Source organism: Siphateles boraxobius, unplaced genomic scaffold, assembly GCF_051911475.1.
Source record: "Siphateles boraxobius isolate OS27281-9 unplaced genomic scaffold, OSU_SipBor_1 99, whole genome shotgun sequence".
Lineage (NCBI taxonomy): Eukaryota > Metazoa > Chordata > Actinopteri > Cypriniformes > Leuciscidae > Siphateles > Siphateles boraxobius.
In genome coordinates, this window is record NW_027509229.1 from 2,799,768 (window position 1) to 2,814,080 (window position 14,313).

At 40.0% G+C, this 14,313-nt stretch overlaps 1 protein-coding gene and 1 long non-coding RNA gene across 2 annotated transcripts in view; one reads left to right on the top strand and one right to left on the bottom strand.

Annotated features, from left to right (window-relative positions):
- The window catches only part of l1camb (L1 cell adhesion molecule, paralog b), a 252,651-nt gene that overhangs the window by 197,311 nt on the left and 41,027 nt on the right, over window positions 1-14,313 (top strand). Inside the window, exon 9 of the mRNA XM_077225092.1 lies at window positions 2,632-2,816. Within this exon, the coding sequence (XP_077081207.1) occupies window positions 2,632-2,816 (185 nt within the window). The remainder of the gene's footprint in view (window positions 1-2,631; window positions 2,817-14,313) is intronic.
- LOC143733395 (uncharacterized) lies at window positions 8,104-8,684 on the bottom strand. The gene is made up of 2 exons (XR_013201342.1): window positions 8,472-8,684; window positions 8,104-8,428 (listed from the first exon to the last, which is right to left on the bottom strand). It is a non-coding gene; the product is annotated as an uncharacterized LOC143733395 (long non-coding RNA).

Genomic DNA, 14,313 nt, shown 5'->3' on the forward strand with positions numbered 1-14,313 from the left:
ATATTCCATATGTTGTAATCTACTTCTTATCATAAAACTCCTACTCTGATCAACATAGATATCTGAAATTATTTTTTGAGTCTCATAATATCATCCACAACATTAAATCCAGAATGAGCTATAATATGGAATTGTTGTGATTTCCTTTGATATGATTTACAAGCAAAGGCTTTTTTCTTTTTGATTCTTCTACCCTCTTTCATAAAGAATTTCTTTGTTCTAATTTTACAATCTTCCCACCAGTCACCCATAGAGACATATAAAGTCTGCAAACTTTTTCATTGACTCAATTTTTCTTTGTAACGACGCACAACTTCCTGATTCTCTAGTAAGCTAATATTTATTCTCCAAAACCCCATACCCTTCACTCTTATCCCTCCAACCTTGGCCATGCTGTTGTTCCTTCCCTCGTCAGGTCAGAAACTCAGAATGAGGGTGTGTTCGCTTGGGAAAGCTTTTATAACTTCCACTTGGGGAGGGAATGACTAAATCCCACTTTCCTACTCTGGTGTGATTGGGATGTGGCATTCCGCCCATGTGTCCGCCCATCACATCCAACCTTTCCATCCTGTGGAGCTTGTTGCGTTGTCCCAAAATACAGTTGAATGAAAGTCCTTAGAACCTTGGAAATGCTTTAATTATTTTCCAAACCTTTCTTAAAGCCCCCCTGAAATCAAAATGTGAGTTTTTTAGCTCTTAGTATGAATAAGTTAGCCTTAAGGTTATGAATAAGCTGGTGTGTTCCAAAACAATGACATCATTTGCATTTAGGAGATATAAGCATTCAAAACTTACAATCTCTCACTTCCGCTAAAAGGGATCACGGATTTTAATGACATCACCGCAGACTTCTGCTTCTCATCACATCTTCTGTCCAATCAAAGGCTCTCTAGAATCTAAACATCCCGCCCCTTATGCTATGAATACCACCTTGCCAAAGCGACTGTGACTGTACCTGTACGTTCGAAAGTACACGCATGCTCAGTGTCAGCTGCTTGTTTTCATCAGTTTTCTCAGCACAACATGTATCAGTTCAGTGAACTGTTGGAGTAACTGGAGTAACATATACTCCGGGGTATTGGTTTATTTTGAGTTGGAGAGACTGTCATGCACGTCTGAAAATGAATAACTTGGATCACAGAAATCTGTAGATCAGCGCTGACTCAAGACGCAAACCGTTTTGAACAATTCAGTTTGATTTGGTGAACTGGTTCGACCAGTTCACAAAAAAAGAACTGGTTCAAAAGAACCAGACATCACTACCGTTGACGTGTCATGGAGCAATGTGGGTTGGAGATGTGTGTTCGGTTGCTCAAACGCTCAATATTTATCCCATTTTACAACTGTGCGCTGGTTAATAATAAAATGGTTTGAATTTATTCACATCTCTACTATTGAATCCAACGTGTCAGCGCTCGGATTTGCTTTCATGGTGCTGTCAAGTTACGACTTGCAGTCTGTGAGGTAAACTAAACACTATTGGCTATTTGAGAAGGCGGAGCAGCCATTCAAGATTTCCCGCCTAAGCTTCCTGTTACAGTGGAAATTAAGTCAACGCATCATTCAAAGCTGCGCATTTCAAGGCACTTCAGTGGGCCTTTAAAGTCCTTGTGGCTGTGTTCTGAACTTGTAGAGTTGCTAATAGTGGTTAGTGGGTGAGATTACATTGGCTGTTATTTCAGGTGCGGTTTCCACTGTGTGTGCACAATTCCCTGGATAAATAAGGAGATGTGTAGGACATGGTCCTTACAGTTTACATTTTTTTAAGTTTACAGGTTTTAAGCCAATGTGTATAAAGATTGTCTTTTTATTGGGGCCTTTCTTTGTTCCTACTGTGTTCTAGCCAGAACTGGTTTGGCGGCCCTGGCCAGTTCGTGGTCGTTCATACCTTGGTCTCAGGAATGGAGGGTTGAGGTGATCAATGGACAACTGGTGATTAGATTAGCCTGCGATCAATGGGTCGTTGATGTCGTCACCTCTGGCAATCCTGATTTCCATAGTCCTTTAGTTGTCTTGGAGGGTCCTATCACATCCTTCTGTCTTCTTAATCACAGTGGGACAAAGGGACACCTGTTGTGAAGTGGGGACCTCTGGTGCCATCATGTCTGCTGTTTACTACACATGTGTTTATCATTATCTGAATTTGCTCCCTCCTTTTCATTCACTCTGTCAAGTGGACTACAGTGAACTAATGTAGGGAAGGGCGAATGAGGGTATAGGGTGTGATTTGCAACAAAGCCTCTGAGTGTCAACTTTGAGTGCTGTTGATTCAAAGAATATTCGTGTAGGCTATTTTCTCGAAAACTACAAAAATTACCCACAATGGATTGTTTTCCACGGTATACTACTGTTTTAATGGAAAGTGATATGTTACTGTCAGAATTTAGCCGTATCTTTACAGCAAGGTTTAACAGTGTTGACTAGTTATTAATTATTCTTGTGAATTATTATTAGAAGTAGATAATTAGTATTAATGGAGCTTGCAGATCTCAATTCTTCTTACCTTTCCTACCATTGGAAAGGGATCAGTAGGCTCAAATCTCTCAGAATATAGGATCATTTAACTTGAACTAACAAGAAGTCTTTAAGAATCACTTTGATAACTAACAACTATTGCTTCCTCTGATTAAGGCCGACTCCAGAAGTGCATTGGGAACTGGTGGACAGCCCTCTCTCTCCCAGCCATGTGCGGAAGCTGCACTATGGCCGCTGGCTTCAAATTGAGAGCGTGTTGGAGACGGATGATGGCGAGTACATCTGCACTGCCAAAAACAGCCAGGGTTCCGTCAGGCATCACTACAACGTCACAGTCGAGGGTAAGACACACACTGTCCTTTATACACATGTGATATATACTTACTATAGTAATAAAAGTACATTACCTAGCTCTATAACCATAACCCTATCCACCTTATAATCCACCTTTTAATACTATATACTTATCATATAATTTTAATTTAATACACTGGCTTGTAGATGAAAAGATTTGCCTTTTACTGCACTTTATTTTTTTAGTTCTTTACCTATAATGGCGGCTAATGTATATGAAGACTTGCACTTTCCCATGAAATAGCTTAAGTTCACACTGAAAAAAGAGGTGGATAGTAAGTTCATGTTGTTAATTAATATGACTAAATAATAATTTGTATAACAATGACAACTTAAACTAGGGGCTGAACGACTTCAGATTTTTCTTCAGTCAACATTTATGTGATTAAAGTCGAGTCGACGTTGACTAGTCGCTGATGATGTCATTAATGAACAAATAAGCCTGAACCTCGAGCTGAGACTGAACGCGGGTCGCCTTGTGCACAGCTATGGCATATGACACAGCGCTGCCCACAAGGCTTTTGCTCCTACGTAACAGCTTATTTTTATCAGTTATTTTGTCTTTGGGTCGTTATATTTATAACAGATTTCTGCTCGTTCTAAATCAGATACAGATAAAGTAGCACAGTAAAGATTAAATTTACCCAGCAAAAACTGTGTTAAAGTGTTAAAATATGAGTGTTAAATTAATACTCAAGTAATGTTAAAGTTAATGAGCTACCTAAGATATTAATTGAGTGATGATTGATCATTATTGAAGACACCTGATGTTAACAAGCAAAATCACTGAAGGAGAAAATCAATTTTTTTATCTCACCATTATGGTGGTCAGTGTTTGCTTTAATTGAGCTCTTGACCCTTAAACTATTAACATCAGATTTGAGTTATAACTGCCAGATGAACAAAGAGAAAAGGTGATCAGTTGGTGTTATTTTTTTGTTGTTGACATAATCATCATTTGACCGGAATCACTGAACTCATTCAGTGCCTTATTTCTGACTTAAATTTATATTGTTGCTCACAGTATTGATTGCTGTGATTCAAAAGCACATGATCCAGGATTTTCAATATGTTCTATGGGATGTTTTGAAACTTGTTCTGATAAAAAAAATATTTTTTAGGCACACAGACATCAAGAATCCGTGTATGAATCTCAGCAATGGTGACAAACAGGATATTTTGTTAGGAAAAAGAAATTGCTAAGACAATTCAGATAATAATTTATTCTTATAATTTATTTATTAACACTATTGAGTGTGAGTCAAATAAACTCCCAGGAGAGATAATTTAACACTGGAGTTTTGGCTGTGTAAATAGTTCACTGTAAAATTTAGTTTTTTGGGTCACTATTGTGCAGTCCAGGAGACAATCTATAAACATTGGTGATATGCTGCATGTTGCTTTATTTAACAGGCGGTGACTTTGTAGTTGCTGGCCCAGTGGAAATCTTTTTATGTACAATCATTTTAACACTGGCAGTGCTGCTATAATCAATAAAGTAAATCTAACTCAGAGATTAGGTTCTAAATTATGTTAAAGCACAACCAGATCACTTTTTCTCTTTGTTCATTTGGCTGTTATAACTGAATTACAGCAACCAAACTAAATCTAAAATTAAAAATGTATGGGTCAAGAGCCCAACTAAAGCAAACACTGATCTCCATAATGGTAACAATTTTAGCTTGTCTCCTTCAGTGATTCTGCTTTGTTAACATCAGGTGTCTTCAATAATGCTCAATCGTCACTCAATTAATCACTTAATTATCACATTAACTTTACACTTTACACTGCTTCAGTGTTACTTATAACACTCTGTGTGTGGACTCATATAAACACTGAGAAGTGTTAATTTAGCACTGGGGATTTTGCTGTTTACAGCTCTCTGCGAGTGTTGAACTACCTTGACTACCCTTACTCGTGCGGAGTGCCGAAGGTGCTCTCCTTTTTACAAGAGCTTGTGGACGCAGGGCGTTCCCCGTCCATGCTCAAAGTATATGTGGCGGCCATAGCAGCATTTCATGCTCATGTGGCTGGGAAATCACTGGGAAGAAGCGAACTGGTCGTGCGCTTCCTCAAAGGGGCCAGTAGGTTAAACCCACTTCGACCCCCCACCGTGCCTGTCTGGGACCTATCCATGGTCCTGGAGGCCATTAAAGGAGCCCCATTTGAGCGGCATCAGCTCGCTGACCTGAAGCCTCTTTCACTCAAAACTGCTCTCTCGCTGGCGCTAGCGTCGGTCAAGCGAGTGGGTGATTTTGAAGCGCTTTCAGTGAGCGCTTCCTGCCTTGAATTCGGGCCCAACGACTCCAGAGTCGTCCTTAAGCCAAGGCATGGGAATGTTCCTAAAGTGCTCTACACTCCGTTCAGAGCGCAGGTCATCTCACTTTCAGCTCTTCCCTCGTCAGAGGATGAAAGAGATGCGAATTTACTCTGCCCTGTTAGGGCTCTCAGAGGCCTCGTTTACACTGTCAGTGAAATGTGACCCAATTCCAATTTTTTGCTCATATGTGACACAGATCGGATGTGTTCTATGACAGTGTAAACAGGAAAAAAAATGCATGCATTATGATATTTCGACACCAGTTTCAGGCCTCGTTCATATGTGGAAATAAATCAGATATAATTCAGATATGTGCCAATACGACTGTCATGTAAACAGGCAGATTGGGTACTCTGAGGCATTAGGCTACGTCTCCGTGGTTTAATGACGAGAAAAACCTAGACGCGCATCTGTGAAATGTCGTAGGAGAGGAATGTGGACACACGTCAACACAACATATCAGAGGTTGGCTTGCTCATTATGCCATAGACCCACTGCTCCTCGTTAAAGCCCGCCACAATCTCATGAAAGTGCGTACCTATAGCACAAATTTTATTTCTTGTGCCATTTACGCCAAAAATAGTTTATGCTTGCATATGATACGCAGTTTATGGCGTGTAATACGCACGCACTCCACACACCCCTAATCCTACGCAAGGGGTTTACAGTGCGTATCATGCATGCAAAAACTATTTTTGGCATATAAATGGCACGAGAAATAAAATGGTTTTGATACTTACTTTCATGAGATTGCGTTGTATGTTCCCAGAAGTCCTGAGAGCTCTCTCGCACACAATAACTGAAGCACATGTGCTGGCTGCAATGATGGCCCTTTCCATCCTCGTCTACTTCAAAATCAGGATGATGTTTGGCGAACTTCACATATATCGCAAAGCTAGCATCAAACATATTTCGCGTTCGTCCATCTATACAAAGAAACCCTTTAAGCATGCGCAATGTTTCAGATAGTATGTCAAGTGTAAACACATGAGTCGGAAATGGGTCACAATTGAAAGAACGTGTAAACAGACGGTCAAAAAAATCGGATAAAGGCAACAAATCAGAATTGGGCATCAAGACCTGCAGTGTAAACGAGACCAGAGTCTATTTGGAGCGTTTGCCCCATTCAGGCAGTCAGAACAGCTCTTCGTATGTTTTGGCGGCCACTCCAAAGGGCTCGCGGTCACAGAGCAGAGATTATCACACTGGTTAGTGGACGCTATCTCTCTGGCTTATGAGTCTAAGGGCTTCCGTTGTCCCATAGACGTCAGGGCTCATTCGAGTGGAATACCAATTGAAGATATCTGTGTGGCGGCCAGCTGGGCCTCACTGTCCACATTTATTAGATATTATAATCTAGAAGTTCCTGCTTTGCAAGCAAAGGTTCTTTCAATATAATAAAGTGTTAAGCACATAACTATAAGGCCAATGCATATATGTGGTCCTAGTTCATACATATTATTGGCCCTCTCTAGGGCCATTCCCAGAGGCTCAATATGGGGTTGGCCTCTATTAGGACTCATAACTTTACTTTGATATGGGCTCCGGGATGTTTTCCCTGGGCTTTAGTGAGGAGTGAAGTTTAAGCATGCACAGCATTTCGAATGGGGTTCACTTAGCCTAAGCTACTTACACAATACGAGAGACCTCTCAAAAGGGAACGTCTCGGTTACTAACATAACCTTGGGTTTTGCCATAGCGTAAGCTACTTAAGAGACGGTAAGAGAATTCAATTCAGTATACAAGCTGTCTGAGACCCTGGTTTTCGGGGGCGCGCTTTGGATGTTTGCATTTATGGAATTTCTTGACCTGCAAACATCCTGTAATAATGTCAGGAAACATTCGTTATACATAAATCAGGTAACAGTTCATGTTTTTCTTGTACGATTTAATTTTAATCCAAATGACACGTGCGCTGAGAGAGAGAGAGAGAGAGAGAGAGAGAGAGAAAGAGAGAGAGAGAGAGAGAGAGAGAGAGAGAGAGAGAGCACTTCTGTTGAATGCTGATCAGTTAACGTTAATAATAAGCTACATGCCGCGTTTTACTTTCTTTGCCATTGACATCCGACTGAACTACAAACTTTCCACTGACGTCTGTGAAAAAGTGATGCGCTCGACAAGCTTGCCGCTGCACACTCAATCCATGCGCGTTTTTCATTTATCAGCTTGCGCACCACAGCTATAGGCATTACAATATTTCATTTAATATTCTACTAATTAGATACATTTACTTCATAGACAGCCTTCTTTTTTATCCCCATTATACTCTCTGTTGTCAGTGTTTCTTTGTCTGGACAGAAACACTGTACACGGCTGCCTAGCATCGGTTGTTGGTATCGGACCATTTTTTTGAGTACGAGTACAAGTACATGAGCTCAGTATCGGGCCCGCATGCATCCTTAGCAGATTTGACTCTACTACATGCAAGTAGCTTTAATATCTGAGTGAAAGCAACTTGACTTGACCTCACTCACACACTCCAGATCTGATGAAGGACCTGCGCCTGGACACGATGACAACGCAGTGCTGAAGTGTCAACTACTCTCTCCCCTGTATAGGCCTACTTCCCTTTCCTTTACCTCTATACAGATAAAACATTGTCAGGATAATTCCGGTTCACATGGCTACGCGAAAGCGATAAATAATTCTGTATTATACATTTTTAAGGCACGACAAGTAGACTCGATTCACTGATCTCGTCCAATGTTCAATCCTTTATCAAAAGTGTTATATTATTAACACACTTAAAATTTATATTAGCACCATTGTGAGACATCAGCATCAAAGTTCCAGCAGCAATCACTTACTCATCATGCACAAAAAAAAACAGAGCTACAGTATCATTTAGACACACACATATCAAAATTCAGCACATGAATCTCAACAATGGTGGTGTTGTAAACCTTGTTCTTCTTAAGTGTAGAAAAACTCAGAAGCGAAAACCAGGAGACTTATTTAAGCAGGATTCTTTATTTGCTCTAGTCTGCTTCGTAGCCAAGTCAAGTCAAGTCTAACTAAGGCAGTATACATTTAGTTCATATACCCTTTCAGGGGGAGGAGTTACCTAAAGGTGGAGGCACTCTGAAACAAAAGCATGTAAATGAGGCATACCGGTTAAGGAACGTGCCCTAGACTGAGAGTGTTAACAATCCTAATCCAATCAGCATAACAGTGTAATGTAAATATCCTAATCCAATCAGCCAGACTCTTCACCGATACCTTCACATTATCTTAATGGCCAGGCAGTGCATAAAGACAAAAGGTGATAGTCTCAGTGCTCTGACCAATTTAACTTACAATAGAGAGCTGGACAGACAGGAACAGGCAGGTTTGTGACATCATTTACGTTAGATACAAAATTCACACTAATAAACTTTCTCAGTTTCTATACTATTGTATTGGAAGCTCAATTAAACATTTAAATAAAATTTGTAATCCTACATTTCCCCCTTTGAGAGTTCTAAATAACTCTCACATTATATACAAATTTAAACACTTAAAAGTTCATTCTTGTAACTTGTGATCGTTACAGGCACATAACGCAAGTTCTGTTTTTGCTTTTCTGCAATTGCATGCTGACACAGAAACAAACATGCCATTATAGGGTCCGTGACGTTCTTACGGGTAATAGTCTTTTCTGGTAGGAACTGTGATTTTCTCGTGGGAGGCGTGATTCATATGTTGAATGAAACACTTGATACTGTGGACGTATAGATAGTACGCCAGTAGAAGAAACAACATCATAATTGCTATTTCTTTTATCCACAGCCAGAGTCTACCAATCAAGTTTTCCGAACCATGAAAAATTAACTTCAGTCATCTGGTGTAATTTTGCTGAAAGATCAAGAATGTCTTGTTGGATTTTGTTCAAGTTCTCTGTTGGATCCATTAAAGCAGTGCAGCACTCAGGTCCGATAATGGTGCAGGCTCCTCCTTGCGTTGAATCCAAGGCCACTCTGTTCTGTAAGATCATTATCTTGTGCGAAGCGAGAGTGTCTGTGATGTTACTGGTACGACAATCTTGATCATGTTGATGGATGACTGAAGGTTTCGTATGTGAGGCTCTGCGTTGTGTATTTTTTTTCCTTTGGTGATAGTTTATTCGGCAGTGGGTCTAGTCGTTTTCTTGAGGTTTTCTTGTGGCTTCCTATGCAGATGACGAGGTCGGTGCGTATGGGTCCCGGACAGCCATCATCAAGAGGTGTCTGCACAGAGTAAGAAAGAAAACAAAAGACAGGAGAGCAGTATTTGTTCAAACACTAGGATTGTGAACTTTTCTGAGTCTGCTATTGTTGTTCCCTCTTTCCCTATTTCTTAATTATGACACCTAAAGAACGCAGTGAGGTGAGGATGGATTAATGGATGGGAAGGCCTATGAGGGATTCTTCACCGAAGGGTTGGCCCCAGACGCCTGTTGCAATCGGTTCTTCCCTCGGCTCCTCACTGGTTCGTGTCCAATCCTATCCCTGTTGGAGCAGGAACAACCTTACAGTGTGACACATGAGTCCAGGTTTTCCTTCCCTGACACAATACTGCAGCTGCTGTAATCAACATCACTTGATGTGGCCCATGTCACTTTGGTTCCAATGGAGGAAACGTCTTTGTACAGATCAATTATTGATTCAGGAGGCATCATTTTCTTCTGTGCTGCACTACCTGAACACACTTGTACAGTTGCATAGAAACAAGCCTGTTTAGCTGCCATATCAACGAGAGCATTACCTTTAGCTTCCGTAGTATTAGTTGGAGATGTGCTTTCACTTTGATCACTGCTAATTTCTTTGGAAGTTTCATGGAAAACATTAGATCTTTCACTAATTCAGCATGCTTAATGGGGGATCCCGCAGAAGTTAGAAACTACCTGGTTTGCCAAATGACACCAAAATCATGAATTACCCCAAAAGCATATCTGGAATCTGTGTAGATATTAGCAACTGATCCTGACGCTAGCGTGCATGCTCTTGTTAGGGCTACTAGTTCTGCAGCTTGAGCTGAAAAATGATCTGGAAGCCGTCCTGAAGCTAACACTTCCGTGGTGGACGTTACTGCATAACCTGCTCGTCTGTTACCTTCAATTACTTGAGCTGAACCGTCAACAAACAACTCAAATTCTGAATTCTCTGTGGGAGTTTATTTTACTTCACTCATAGGTGTATATGTAAGCATAACACAATCGTGTGTCATTTCTCCTTCATCCTCTAACAAAAATTCAGTCATTGCAGACATCATACATGAGGATGGGTTCTTGACTGGTGCACGCTGTAAAACAATGTTCGGGGCTGTGGGGGTAGTTAACCAATTTCCCCAATGGGAGGAGGTGACAGAAGTTTCTTTTGTTTCATTCATCAGGTGTGGACACTGCATGAAGGCATTTTACATTTACAGTCTGACCTAACACCATTACTGATAAAGGGCCTATGCTGTAGCATAACATTTAAGGCTGTGAGTTTACTTAACCAGTGTTCCCCAAAGGAAGGGTGAGACCGTCACTTTCCTTTTGTTCTATTAAACAAAAACCAAAGTCTTTTATCTCTGTTGCAAGTTAGTGGGGAAATGAAGCACTCACAGCCCAACTGGTTAACAACTAAAACAGCCGCCCAACGAGCTTAATGACGAGGGGAGGGGCTGCTTCAGAGCAGCCAGCAGGCTGAGCAGAAGCTGAGTTACATTGTTAATTTCTCTAACATTCTTTTTGTTTTTTCTACACTCTTTTCCCCAATGTCCATGTTTACCACAATAATAACAACTGCTGCCCTCTCTCTTAGGACATTTGCGTTTCTGTTGATTCTCTGTGTTGACCTTAAAGGATGCTGCTGCAATTTTTACTCTTTCCTTGACATCAGAGTCTCTTTCCCATGCAGCCAAACTGTCTAAGTTATTTTGTATGGTTCAAGTGGACCATGTTAAGTCTAAGAAAGGCAATGCTTTTCTATGTTCTGACAACAGACCATCAAACCATGTGCGAACTAGGGGACCATTATCTTCTAGCACCTTCTCTGAAGTGTCAGCTATACCACTGTATGCTGCTGCTGACTGACAAAATCTTTCAGTGTACTCAATAACATTCTCATGTTTCTTCTGTACACAACTAGTGATCTTTGACCAGTCCATGTTTGGTCCAACAATGTTCTTCAATTCCTTCAGAACTCCCTCTCTCAATTCATCCCTTCTGGCATGTTGTAGTTCAGAAGTAACAGCAGACTCAAAACTGTTGAATTCAGATTCAGTTAGAATTTGTGACATCAGCTGTGTGACTTCTGCCAACGACATGTCGTTAAGACGCATTTTACTGATCAATGCCCTTCTAAATTCAGAAAAATCTGTGCGTACTGAAGGTAAGCTTTGGGATAGTCTTTCTATGTCAAGAGGTCCGAGTGCTTTGGCAACAGTTTGGTTTTGGACAACAGAAGAGTTGGGAGGAACACTTTCAGTTCTCTCAATTCCCTGAGATCTTCTTGCGACACATACCTTTACTGAATCTACAGGCTTATCAGTTACTGATGGGATGTCTACATCTGTTTCAAAGAATGCTTGTAAGTCAGGATAAGTTTCATCTGACTGTTGGTCTTCTCAGTCACATTTGGTTGACGCCTTGTTATGGCCCACCTTAGAGTGCAATTGTTTGTTCTGTTCTTTTAATTTAGCTAAACACCTAGATTGTTCTTGTGCAATGGATAAGCTAAATTCCATGTGACAGAAAATAATGCCTTTTATGTTTCTCTTCCTGATACATGCACCCAACACCTTCTTGCATTCTTCAATAGACCATACTTTTTCTGGGTGAATACAAAATTTCTTTCTCAAATCCAATCTGACTGACTCAGTCACTATGGAGTCCATCTGCTCCCCTAGCAATGACCTGAACTCACTGTCTGTCCATAAAGGAGTAGCGAGACCACCTTTTTCTGTTGTGGGGAGTCTAGCATTCCTTCTAAACATTGTTGTGAGTTTTCTTTGTTGCCAACACAAACAGACACTAAAACTTCTCTGATCCACAGCGGGTACACTCGTTAACACAGATTACTGTTGTTAATGCTAACCTTCTCTGCCTAAAGCAAAGGATACACAAATTACTAGCAATTTATGCTAAAATCTTCCCTGCCTGAAAAAAAAACTTTTGCCACTTCCCTGGCAAAGCGGAGGATAAAACAATATTAACATGTACGTTAATCTTCCCTGCCTGAAAACAGAGGGTATAATATATTAGCACTTGATGCTAATCTTCCCTAACTCTCTAGAGGATAAAACACTTCCCTGGCAAAGCAGAGGGTAAAACAGTATTAACATGTATGTTAATCTTCCCTGCCTGAAAAACAGAGGATACATTTCATCTCTAAAAGCAACTTTAGAGAATAACTTTAGTTAATAAACCCTACAGCTGTCTGTTAACTTCTTCTCTGATGGCGCAGAGGATAATTTTTACTGGTTTTTCAAAGGTTCTTTGAATGGAGTGAAACTCACCAAATTTTTGTTGTATAAAAAGATTCCGCCTGGAAATCTTGTTTCAGCTTGAAGTTTTCAATCTGGAGGAAGCTGGAAAGATTCAGTCTGGCAATCTTTGTTTAGCTGGATAATATGTATATCTCCAATTTCGATTTAAGCAAAAAGAAAAAAAGTTATGTCGGATTTTGTCCAAAACCTACTTTTGCGAACTAGTCCCTGGTTTTTCGCCCGATCGGAACCAAACCAGTCTAAAAAGTACCAAAAGTACTAAATTGCTCATAACTCATAGACCGTTGGTCCTCATAGACTCACAGACCGTTGGTCCAGGGTCATTTTTCTAAATGACCCTGGCTGTAACAGGGTCATTTAGAAAAAGGGGCGTGGCAAAATACACTCAAAAGCCTATAAATCATAAATAAAAACTTTAGAACTTCACAAAAATTGGTGAGCATATATGACATAACATCATTAACAAGCATGCAAAATTTTATGGAGATCGGACAATAGGTGGCGCTATAACTGTTAAAAAGCTTTAAAACCATATATTTCCTATGGTAAATTGCCTGTATTGGCTGTAAATGGTCTTTTCCATCTATTATGTCAGTGGTTAAATTAATGCTAAATAAAACTTAATGTCTTTTGATGCTTTTGTGCTTAACGGCCTTAAAGGCCTTAACTGCTTGAACACCGCTAAATGCTGCTTGCAGCTTTAATTATTAATTATATCTCCTTTTGTGAAGAGATACTTATCCCCCGCAAGACTGTTAAAATATTTCCAAACAACAAGCCATGGTTCACTAATTCCCCTTAAAGCACTTATGAACGAAAGATGTAGAGCATTTCATGAGGGTAATTTGGTCAAAAAACTTGAACTACAAAAGGAAATAAAAATAGAAGCGAGAAAAGCAAAGTTAAATCACAAAATAAATCTTGAGAAAGAGTTGAGTATGAACAATTTGGGGTCTGTTTGGAAGGGAATGACGCCTATAACTGAAACTAAAAGGTGTGAGATCAAGAAAGTTCAATTACCTGGGTATGTCTCTAGTAGTCAGACATGAGGACTTGGCAGAGGACTTAAACAAGTTTTATTTATGACTTGATGTGCCTGAATTTGGTCCTGTGACAGAGTCTATGAAATCTAAAATGAGTTATGGTTCTGCCTATCATTTTTTTGATAAATTGTCTGTGTTGAAAGTCTTCAAGCGTTGCAATGTTAGAAAAAGTCCTGGTCCAGATAAAATCGGAGGGCGTTTAATAAAGGTCTGTGCAGAACAATTGGTGCCAGTGTTTTGTAATATTTTTCAAAGATCACTTGCCCTCCAGAGAGTTCCAAAACTTTGGAAGGAAGCCATTGTATTACCTGTGCCGAAAACTACACATGCCGTAACATTAAATGACCTTAGTCCAATAGCAATAACATCTCTTATAATGAAATGTTTTGAGAAATTAGTAAAAGAAGAATTGTTAGGTAAAACTAAGAATCTGTTAGACCCTCTTCAGTTTGCATACAGAACTAAGCGAGGTGTTGAAGACGCAACAGCAACTCTATTCAACTTGGTATTACAGCATCTAGAGGATAGTAAAACACACGCCAAGCTCTTATTTATTGATTTCTCATCTGCTTTTAATTCTCTACAACCCCATATTTTAGCAGATAAGTTAATCACTAATTTTGGTCTCGATCTTAACTTGGTAGGTTGGGTCTTAGATTTTTTAACTGA